Source organism: Nestor notabilis, unplaced genomic scaffold (assembly GCF_000696875.1).
Source record: "Nestor notabilis isolate BGI_N333 unplaced genomic scaffold, ASM69687v1 scaffold2229, whole genome shotgun sequence".
Lineage (NCBI taxonomy): Eukaryota > Metazoa > Chordata > Aves > Psittaciformes > Psittacidae > Nestor > Nestor notabilis.
This window is the reverse complement of record NW_009943915.1, coordinates 50,463-61,798: the sequence shown is the minus strand read 5'-3', so window position 1 is coordinate 61,798 and position 11,336 is coordinate 50,463. Positions and strand designations below refer to the sequence as shown.

At 37.7% G+C, this 11,336-nt stretch overlaps 1 protein-coding gene across 1 annotated transcript in view; it reads left to right on the top strand.

The window, feature by feature from the left end:
* Positions 1 to 315: 315 nt before the first annotated feature.
* The window catches only part of ANKRD28 (ankyrin repeat domain 28), a 43,630-nt gene continuing 32,609 nt past the window's right edge, over positions 316 to 11,336 (top strand). Inside the window, exons 1-5 of the mRNA XM_010022162.1 lie at positions 316 to 397; positions 2,930 to 3,130; positions 3,904 to 3,991; positions 7,973 to 8,115; positions 9,194 to 9,406. Of these exons, the coding sequence (XP_010020464.1) occupies positions 3,904 to 3,991; positions 7,973 to 8,115; positions 9,194 to 9,406 (444 nt within the window). The 5' untranslated portion in view covers positions 316 to 397; positions 2,930 to 3,130. The remainder of the gene's footprint in view (positions 398 to 2,929; positions 3,131 to 3,903; positions 3,992 to 7,972; positions 8,116 to 9,193; positions 9,407 to 11,336) is intronic.

Sequence of the window (11,336 nt, the reverse complement as noted above, 5' to 3'; positions counted from 1 at the left end):
TGGGAAAGTATGAGATTTTTGTTGCTGAATGACAGCAAGGAGCCGGTCTTCCTACCCAACAGTCTTTTATGTTTGGAAGTGCAAAAGATGAGAGAGGATTACCTAGGGTAAAAAGATGAGTATGCTTTGATGGAAAACTGGTATGGGTGCAGTGTACAAGGAATTCTTCAGCTGGAGAAAAGACTCCTTTCCGTTTTTGGCATGGTGCTGTATTAAGGAGCTTAGAATAAGTAGCTACAGAGACAGTCCTATGTCTGTAACTGAAAATATTCAAGTCTTTCTGTAAATGTATTATAAATTTCTGTTACTCTTATTTTTTGTTACAGGAGCTAGAGTTAATGCCAAAGACAGCAAATGGTTGACTCCTTTACACAGAGCTGTGGCATCTTGTAGCGAGGTATGCTTGGGTCTTATGACTGCTTTGTGTTAAAATAAGGCATATCTAATTACCTGCTGTTCATTGTTCAGTTTTTACAAAGTGAAACTACTCCAAATGTTTGGAATTGCAGAACGTTTTTGCTACTTTGTTTTTCCTATTGAGACTCTGTGTGTGTATATACACACATACATATATCTATCTATCTATCTATCTATCTATCTATCTATCTATATCTCATGTGCCTGAGTGGAAAGAAAGTGGGAAAACTACACACTTCAGTTCTCAGCTTTGCTCTCTGCCATTTCCCTAGCAGAGGATTCTGCATGCAGTGTTCTCGTGTCCAGTTTACTTCTCTTAAGGTAACTTGACTGATTCAGCATGAAAGCAAAGATTAAAATCTAGTACAGCTTTTATAGCATAATCTTTGCATTTCTTCATTTTTTACATGCTTGTCTCTTCAGGCATTGAAGAAATAAATAGTTCTATAAGGCCTGCGAACATCTTTTTTTAAAAAAGTGATTAATGAGTACTGACAGTATTGAGAATCACCCTAGAAGCTGTAAATTAAATATGTAGACAAGTTTTTTTGAAGTCTACCAGTCACACAGTGGGAGAATATAGTAACATAAGAAACGCCTCTGTTATTGTTCCTCTGTTGCTGATGTCCTAATAAAAATTTTAAATGCCTGTAGAAGATAAAAAGAGAGAAATGCTGAGCTTGTTATGTGGAAGAGTTTATGCAAAACCGTCTCCTTAGAGAGACTGAGTCAAATCAATGCTTGTTTCAGTATGTATCAAAAAAAAAAAAAGTTTTTTTTTACGGATTCTGTGTAAATTTTTGTTTGAGAAGATGGATACTTTTGATAAGCATTGAACTTCAAGTATTTCGTCCGCCAACTATCTAAGCAAGTCTTGTTTCAGTTTTCACCTTAGAATTTCCTGGATAAACTGCAATATTTTGTCACTAGCATTAATAGCTATGGTTTGTGGAGATCATGTTATTCAAAATAGTGTTTGAAAAAGGATCTTCAAGGACATCTTATTCCCAAATGCTATTTGTTGTTCTTGAGGTATTTTTAGGCTGCTCCTTTGGGAGCTGACCAAAGCATCAAATGCTTCATTCTTCAGAGCTGAGGGACAATAAAAGCTCCTTCTGTCAGTAATGCTTGCAGAGGGGGGTGCTGCAGACAAATTAGACCTAAATTATAACTTCAAGAACTCCAACCATGGTCATATTTTTTGAACTGTAGAATATTTTAAACAAAATACTAACCAAACGTGTAAACCAATCAGACTGTTTACCCAAAAGGCAGTGAGAAGTGCTTGTCAGAATTGTCTATTGTAAACTCAGTTAGTCGGAGGAGCCCACATACGTGGTTGATACATGTAGACGCTGTTTTCCAGCTGGCAGACATACACGGGGTTTGGCCGTTAGATGAAAAAAACTGTAATGAAAAACCCCTTGATAATTATTTCAGTAAAAAGAATGGACTTACTCTTGAGGCAAAGACAGCTGCAATTAAACAAGGACATCGAAACATGCAAAATTGCTGGAATTATAGGTTTGGCTATCAACTGCACAAGTTCAAGCAACTCCATGTGACTCCTGTCACACTCCAGGCATCTATATTTGTATGCCTGGTGTACTTTCTGGGATGGTACAACACACCTAGCTATTGTACCACAGGGTAATTCGAAATTTCCAGTAACTACTTGCTGTGGTAATGCTTAAAGTTCTGTGTGCCAACTCTTTATTTGTATGCCAAGTGTTTGAGCTGGAAAGTCACTGAAGGCAGTTAATGAATTGTAAGGTGGCCGAGTTGATGCAGAATGCAGCAGTATTCCTCATCATGTTGATACCACCAACAGATTATTTCATTTTTTTTAATGCATCCCAATTGTGTGCACATATTTTAATGGGATCTATCTTGCTGTAAGAATTACAGTCTTATTTGTCAAATTTTCACAGCTTGTACTTCTAACAAAAGGAAATGAATAATCTTTGTGAGATGGAATTCAGTGCAACATTAGAAACGGTTTGCAAGAGTTTTGCAACAGTATATGTTGAAACTTTTTGTGACCATGCTCTGTCATGCCTTTTATCTGAGGTTTTCTAAATGTGCATTTAATAAGCTGTTCTTCTCTTTGCCATTTCTAACAGTTCAAAATCTTTGCTTGGCAAATTGATGAAAATGCATTGTAAGTTCATAGTACTTCACTAATCCTTAACAATGGAAGAAATCCTAAGGAGGTTTATTGAGCTTTGGAAATTAGTTGTGAATGACAAAACAGTTTACCAGCCAGCTTAAGAAACTGGATAAAAGACCTGGAAATAGTTTATTCAGTTGAACCCTGTAGGGAATATATTGCTCATGTTCTTGAGAACATGCCCAAGTCTGGATTTATGGTTAAGTATAAATCCCAAAGTATAAGATGATGTTCACAAAAGAACAAATTGGAAGTCGTTCTATTCCATTACACTGTCCTTGGATGTAAGGCTGGCATTTCAAATGATTACTAAGTGGCTTCTATTTTTGAAAATGCTTTCAGGATGCTGTTCAGGTGTTGTTAAAGCATTCAGCAGATGTCAATGCTCGTGACAAGAACTGGCAGACACCCCTACATATAGCAGCTGCAAACAAAGCTGTGAAATGTGCTGAAGCTTTGGTGCCTCTCCTAAGCAATGTCAATCTGTCTGATCGAGCAGGTAGAACAGCATTGCATCATGCAGCCTTCAGTGGACATGTTGAGGTAAGAGTTATTCTTCTTAGCTTGTGTCTCACTCGTCATTCTGTCACTCATATTTCTGATGTTTAGTTTCTCAGTTTAAAGTCATGCTTCCCCACATCCCCTCAAAATACACTAACGCCTGTTTTATATTTGAATTTCTTTTGTATGCAGCTGTGTACAGAATAGTTGTGAAAAATACATGTTACATCATTTAGTTGGAAGGTTATTGCAGCATTTACCTTTCTTAAGACAGAAGCAAATTTGCCCGAGTTAAGTGGAGTTAAACTAATCATAGATAAATTTTAAATGGGAAAAAAAGGTATTTTTCTCTCCAGCAGGTAGCGAACATACTGAATGTGTTTTCACTGAGATGTGAAGGAAATGCTTGTAATAAGCTCTAACTCATTCGTTTTCAAGCCCTGAAAAATGACTACTGAGAAATGCCAGTTTTAGTTGTGTATAGGTAGTTGGAGACAAGTTGATAATAGGCTTGCTTTTAGTGAGTAACTTTAGTGAATTCCTTGGTAACAGCCTGCCTAAAGATTTCGAAGATTCCACAGATTTGCTGTATTTAACTGGGAAATGTTTCTGTAGAGTTGTGTTCCTCACAGTTGCTTCATTATTTCTGCCAAGGTGGGCAGCCAATTTTTTCAACCTTACGGAATACTCAAAAAAAACAACACAATGAAATCCTTTGAAAATGCATATATTTGTTTTTCTCCTATGATTTTCTTTGTCTAACTTAAGCAGAGTTTTCCATTATGAATAATGGATTTCTTTTCTTTCTATCTCAGATGGTCAGCTTACTGTTATCTAGAGGGGCCAATATTAATGCATTTGACAAGAAAGACAGACGAGCCATCCATTGGGCAGCATATATGGGTATGTACATGTTTCAGTTGATTACTGTTGTGGTGGTAAAAAAAAACCCAAGACTTACATTCAATGGGTTTATGTATTTCTAGGAAAAATGACAGGTGAAAACTTTTGCAATAATGCCAAATAGTAAGCAGTTAATACAAGGGGCACCTGAAACAAGATCATTACACCAACCTTGGAGATAGTATTTTAAAAGAAGAATATTTCATCTCTTAAGCTGCATAATCTTGCCTTGCTATTCTTATTCTATGGGTGAACAACTGTTGTTCTCATGGTATTGTTCAACGCACTGGCAGTACTGTCAGAGTAATGCACTTAATTGCCTTTTACCAGACTCCCATTTTATTAAGTGGTAGGAGTTGTTTTCTTCAGCATAGCTATAATAAGTAGTAGAGTTTTGTATCTCAAGCTTCATTTAAAATATGAGCAGTATAAACCATTGGAAGGTGAATCATAGAAAATGCATATTAAGAGTCCTAGGCTGACAATGACAGAGTTCTTAGCTTTGGCTAATCATTTTGTTTCTAAGTAACTCACATGCAACTGCAGATTACATTTGTTATTGCAGAATATGTTGTTCAGAAATCGTAAAAACATAGTGCCTCTTCTAACTTCAAGAAAATGTCTAAAAATGCCCTTGAACACGTGCAACGTGTCATACGTAAGCAGTGAACAATTAAGTTTCAGTGTCAATTTCAGGAAGAAGCCAGTTAAGATGATTCCATGGTCTTGATTGTCATTCAGTGTTTTAGTTTATTGCTTTGTAATTTTATCCAGCCAAGGGAGAAGAATAAAAGCGCTAGCATCAATATTGTATGAATCTGTATGCCTGGGAATTTTTTTGAAGATGAAATGGGCAAACAGGACTTCATTACCTGTAATTTTTTATTCCTGTTATGTTTTGATGTGCAGTTTGGTATTAATGCTCTTTGTTATGAATGAGAGAATTACTTATAAAGAGGCGTAATGGTGTGCAATGTGTATGCGTGAGGAGGTGGCTCTTAAAAACAAACTTAAGGTTGCTGCTTAACTCATCTGTTACTCTGTGGCACTGAGTAACATGACTGCTTTGGAGTTGTTACCTTTATCCAAGCAATGTTTCCTAATCTTGCCAGGAAAGAGCAAATGGAAGCAGTAACTTAAAAGTGGATATACAATTTTTTATTTACACACTGAGCAAAACAAATGAGCAGCAGCATGTGGGGCAGAACCTATTTAAATATAGTTGCCAAATACCTTACCCTGAGTTTTGGGGGTTGATAATAACTCGCTGGTTATATGAAATGTGCTTTGGTCTGAGGACTAAAAATTTTGGCCTTTATAAATGCAAACCCACACATTTACAAAATTGGGCTTGTTTGTAAGTTCTCAATGGTTGTAAAAGTGATCTGCTCACACTGAAGTGGAATTAGTAACTGCTGCCTTTGCACAGCTGTGTTTCAGGCCAATTTCACATTAGTCTTACATCACTGACGACACAGGTCTAAATCTGATAGCAGTGTAAAATGAGGCTGTGAAATCCATATGTGAAATGCTAAGAACAACAGAACCGTGTCGAACTGTCTTAAGAAGAAAAGTCTTGGATGTGCCAATGAATTATGAAGTGATTGTCACAGCGTTACTATTCTAACTTATAATTTGACGTTGCATGATATTGCATCTCAAGTACTAATACCAGTACTTGAAATTAAGAAGTTAAAGAACAATCTTCATTATTGGTTGAAGGTTCTTTGTGTTATTTTATGTTAGTATTTTCTAATCTACTTTCAAATGAAAAGCAGTGTCTGTGACAGGCTGTCACCTTATGCAAGGTGACTATTGCAAATTTTCTTGAACGAAACTTGGGCATGAGATTGCAGAGATGTCTGGCTAGTGCTCACCTAGATGAGAGCAAAGTCTTCTGTTTTTCAGATAAGCTACATTTATTCCAATTTTAGTTGATGCTGCTTCATAGGCTATTAACAGGAAACTGTTAATGAACACTTTGGAAAAAATGTGATTTATCTGATGTCAGTCAACGTAAATATCCTTGCAGAAAAAAAGCTTTTGCAAGTCTTCAAAAAAGGAAAAAAAACACCCAAGTGTGGCATTCTCTCCCCCAATTTAGAGCCATTTTATACTGCTCCAATTCTTCGAAGAAAGCCTTAAAGCTTTTCCATCATATAAAACTGACCACAGAATAAAAAAGAAGTTATGCTTTCCGTCACTGTACTATAAATAACTTCCTAGGGTTATATCCATTGTTTCCTTTCCTTCCTGCTTTTCACCCGGCTCCATTGCTGTGTAGCTGCAATGCTGCGACTAAAATGGACTTTCATTCTTGTGTGCTAGCGTTGCCCTCATTAGTGTATTGGGATGTCTCCTCAGCGCTTCCCACTTCAAGTACCTTATTCTTCTGTTTGAGTGTCTTCCACTGATTGCTGCTTGTGTTCTCAATGCAGGTCAGGGATTTTTTTTTTGTTTTTTCTTCTCTCTAAAGTTTTTCTGCCACTGTTGTGTTCAGTATCTCTCATCCTTTCACTGCTTTCAGTATCTTCAGTACTTTTACCTCATATAGGGCTTGTTTTCGTTCTTGTCCTGATTATATTTTGGTCAGAAGATGGTTATCATGTTTACATGTCTCTTTCTCTTCTTTCCTACAATACTGAAGTAATTCAGAACTGAAGTATTGCAGCACTTCATGTTACATTGCTGAACTCCATGTTTCTGATCAGTACAGCTAGGTGAAATGTCATTTTGTGTGTTGTCGGGTATGCAGCATAAAACGGGTATCATGGTGACTGACTTTGTATTCCTTCGGGTGGACACTTCCTACGCAAACTTTTGCAAATTCTCTTAGTTATTGAGAAAGCAAAGACCCTCACTTTTTATGAAGCACTTAAACTGAAGGCTGGTTTTGATACTTCTTACTTACATGACTGGATAAGCAGAAGTACTCAGTGTGCTTCCCACCCCTTTTTTAACTAAGGTATCACTTGAAAGGTAAAACAAGGAGTCCCACATCTGTCTGTACGCATCAGTTACAAAGGTAAAGCACTAAATGTATCGTGGTCTATTTAATTCAAGTGTGTTCCTTTATTCTGCAGATGTTTTCATGATTGTTTATGTGTTTTCAATGATTGCCCTGTTTGGCAGTTGAACTGACAACTGAGCAAGAATGACTGACATGGGTTTTTGCTTTTCTTTTAGCATGCAGTGTCAGAACTGCATGCAGACTATCGAGGAAGCATGCAGGCAGGGTGAAGGGGAATGCTTATTGCCCTTTGCAGCAGTGGTGTGGTGTTGGGGACCCTGGCCCAGCCACAAAGATGGCTAAGAGAGTGGCTGCCCACTAGTTCAGAGTGAGCTCCCTGCCCTCCTTTCGCTTTTCCACTCCTTTACCTGCAACTTCCCACAGGTCATCCGTTCCCCATTATCCCACTTGAATCTTCCTCTTCTCCTAGTGCCTTAAGGGACTAGTTAGTGCTTTCTTAAGTTCCTCTGAGGCCTGAGTCAGTTGTGAAAATAAAGCTTTGCTAATTCATGTATGATTTGGGTCCACATTGTAAAGGCTTTGCAAGTAAAGGAAGTAGGATTGGGGGGGTGTATATTTTTAAAAATAGAATATTTTCTTGTTTTCATATTGTGCAATTATTTTGAAGTTTATGCTGAATTTCTTAAAAACCTTAATGGGAGTGTTAGCAGTTGAAGTAAGTAAGAACACAAGAAGTAAGCAGAGCACAAGATCTTATTATTTGACTATACAAGATTATTTTTGCAGTATAAATACTATGGTTATTGGAGGGGTATATGGAAATAATATTTTATGTTGCTTTTATAGGTCACAATACAATTAGAATACAAGAACAATTCTTTCTTTTCCGTATTAGGTTCAAATGAATAATGGCTTGTTCATGTTATAACAATTCTGTGATTTTCAAGTTTGTAAACTCGTGCTACCTAATACAAAACGCAGCATCGTTCTTTTCGTCTTTATTCTTTTAGGTCATATTGAAGTTGTGAAATTGCTTGTGGCCCATGGAGCTGAAGTGACATGCAAAGACAAGAAATCATATACACCCTTACATGCTGCAGCGTCTAGTGGGATGATAAGTGTAGTCAAATATCTTCTAGATCTTGGAGTTGATGTAAGGAAATAAAAACCAAAGTGATATTTTTTTTTTGTTGTTTGAGATGCTCTTGTTAGTCTTGTAGCACACTGTTTATTTAGGGGCAGGATATGATATAGTGAAAGTAGTATTTCCAAGGGTCTTTAATCACATGGGGTTTTTTTTGTTATAAAACCTCATTCCCCTAGGTAACTTAAGAGCCTTACAGGTTTTGCACAATTACTTGGACGTAAATTTGTATTTAGTAGATATTTTTGTTTGTTTGTTTGGTATTTCTCACTCTTAGTTCATTGGATCAGAAGTCAGGAATTCTATTTGTAGCTTTGCTACACAATCCTTTTTGAACTGCAGGAAATTAACTGTGTTGCTTCGGTTACTTGTAAAATATAGACATTACTGACTTTCTTACACCACATGAGTTTTGGGTAATACAAAAAATTGTGAGAAACTTCCATTCTGCAGTAAGGAAGGTAAAATTAGTATTGAAATGCAAACCAAATTAAAAGGCTGTATGGTACAATACCTGCATGGAGAAAGTATGTTAACAGCAAACTGAAACTGTAAGAAATGTACATTGTGAATCATGTTTTAGCCTTACAGGGCTGGAGGGTGCTGCCAAAATTCTATCTTGAGAAGTAGATCAGAATTATCATGTCGTGCGTAACTACAGCTTAAAATTCAATATACTCCGCCCCTGCGCTTTGATCTCTGTTCTTAACGGAAGCCCACAAATGCTGTTGGAAACCGATAGAGCTCCGTGCTGTGCTTAGTTTGTAGTGTCTGTGCAAATTGCCACTGCTGATGTTGTTTCCATGTGTGTGTTCTGTAAAGTTGCATACTACATGCAGGAAACTGGTGTGGAGACAATTGCAGGAGGTTGGCTTGCTTATAAGGTAATTGTACTCTTCCCCGGTACATTTCTCTGTTAAACTGCTACATCCAGAAATTGCTTTTAATTTCTGGTGTTGAAGAGTTCCAAAACATAATGAAAAAGTTGTGTCATGACGTTTCTTTGTCATAGCTAAATGCTGCAGTAATACAGGTTTTTGCCTACTAACTAATCTTGGGGTTTTGTTTTGCTTTGTTTCTCTGATAGATGAATGAACCAAATGCCTATGGAAATACACCTCTCCATGTAGCTTGCTACAACGGGCAAGATGTTGTAGTGAACGAACTCATAGACTGCGGTGCTAATGTAAATCAAATGAATGAGAAGGGTTTTACACCTCTGCACTTTGCTGCTGCGTCAACACATGGAGCGTTGTGTTTAGAGCTTTTGGTCTGTAACGGAGCAGATGTAAATATGAAGGTAGGCAAATCCAAAGCCATCCATTCACTCTTCAAGTTGCAGTTTTCTTTATCAGAGATAATTTTTCAAAATCATGGTTCTGATAATGTTTAGAAATGTCCACTGATTGATGGAGTACTTCTGTGAAAAGTACTATAGGAAAAATGAGCCAGTATGTTGCTTTAAAGAGCTTGATCTGAATCTGAAAACCTCAATGGGATGTAATAAATAGCCCAAAAGGGTAGAGAAGAAAGATAACAATACTGTCTGGTCAATCTTGGTTATACTAAATGTCAGAATTCCACAGAATTGTCTTCACTAGTCTATCTTTATGATTAAGAGCAAATCATATGGAAAAATGCAAAAGAACATGTTTTTCTTATAAATAACCCCACTGAAAAAAAAAATCAAGTCTATTTCAGAGAAATGTGTATGAATGGGCTAATTGCTGGAGCAGCTAAAGAGCTGATAATGTAAGATCCTAAAATCTAGTTAATTAGGGAGAGGTGTGACAGGTGTAGATTAGGCCAAAGTCCTAAACATCTGGTTTTTTAATTACTCCAACAAAACTTTGTGAGCAGAGTCAATGTATGCTTTACATTTCTACTTGGTCACACGTGTTTGGCTGCAGAATGTTCCTTAGAATCCAGTCTTAGTGTAGGAAGAATTTCTAATCCATACACATATAAAAGCAAACTAAAACCTGTATCTTCTATTATGTTCTCTAGTGCGTAGGGTAAGGTCTTGAGATGTGAGAGAGGAGATACGTGACCTCCTGTTTTGTATTAAGTTGATTTTTACTCTAGTAATAAAAACTTAACTGTGTTGAGAAATATTCAGTGACAGCGTCTGTCTTGAGACGTTTCAGGCGCTGGGGTAAGTGGGAAACGGGTACGTGGCATGAAGTGTCCAAGTATTCCTCTTGCAAAATATCTGATTGCCTCCACATGTGGCAGGAAGAGAGTAATTTGTCTTTTAGTTTCTGAAATAAATGAATCTGTTTACTAGTTCGGCCTGAATTTCGGCACAATCTGGATAAGAGGTGAATATTAACAATATTTTTGTTAAAAATCACAGGGTTTGTGGCTCACTTCACATCATATATTCACCCTGATCACTGATTTCAGTTAACTGATTCTAAAATTCAGTTTTATACTTATTGTTAGTACAAAATCAGTAGCTCACTGAAAATTTGGGAGTAGTTAAAAAATGAGATACTGGATGTGGAAAAAACATTAGATGTATGTTACTGCTCAATTCTATTTAAACATTCAGCTCATTTAATGAAAACATTCTTAAATTCAGTTGTGGAAAAATTCATCACCAAAATGCCCTGGAGAAATAAGGAGCTGTGTTTGTGCTGCAGGGTTTATTGTCAACTTCTCCTAAAAGACACAGGTCATAGTCCATTTATTTTTGTTGCCAACTTTGTGCTCAGCATAATGTCTAATGAATATAGAATCATCTAAGTTGGAAAAGACTTCTAAGATCATCAAGTCCAACTGTTACCCCAGAACTGCCAAGCCCACCAGTAAACCATGTCACTAAGGGCAAAATGACCTCCCCTCAAGATCTCCCCTCATGGCTGCCTCTCATAATCTCCACTCATGGCCACCCCTTATCCGCGCCCCATAGTGGCCCACACTGTATAGTTGCCGCCCCTACCTCACACGGCCACCCCTCGTTGCCCCTCAAGATCTCTCTCCATGGTCATCCCTCACACCCCATGACTGCCTGTGCTCTCCCCTTATGATCTCCATTCGTTATCTTCCCTCATGACTGCCCCTCAGCCCTCAATGCTGCCCCTGCTTTCTCCTCGTGATCTCCCCTCACCCCGCATGGCCACCCCTCCTCTCCCCTCTACATCTTCCCTCATGGCCACTCCTCTTTTCCCCTTGTGATCTCTCCTCATTCCGCATGGCTGCCCCTTCTCTCCCCGCAGGATCTCCCC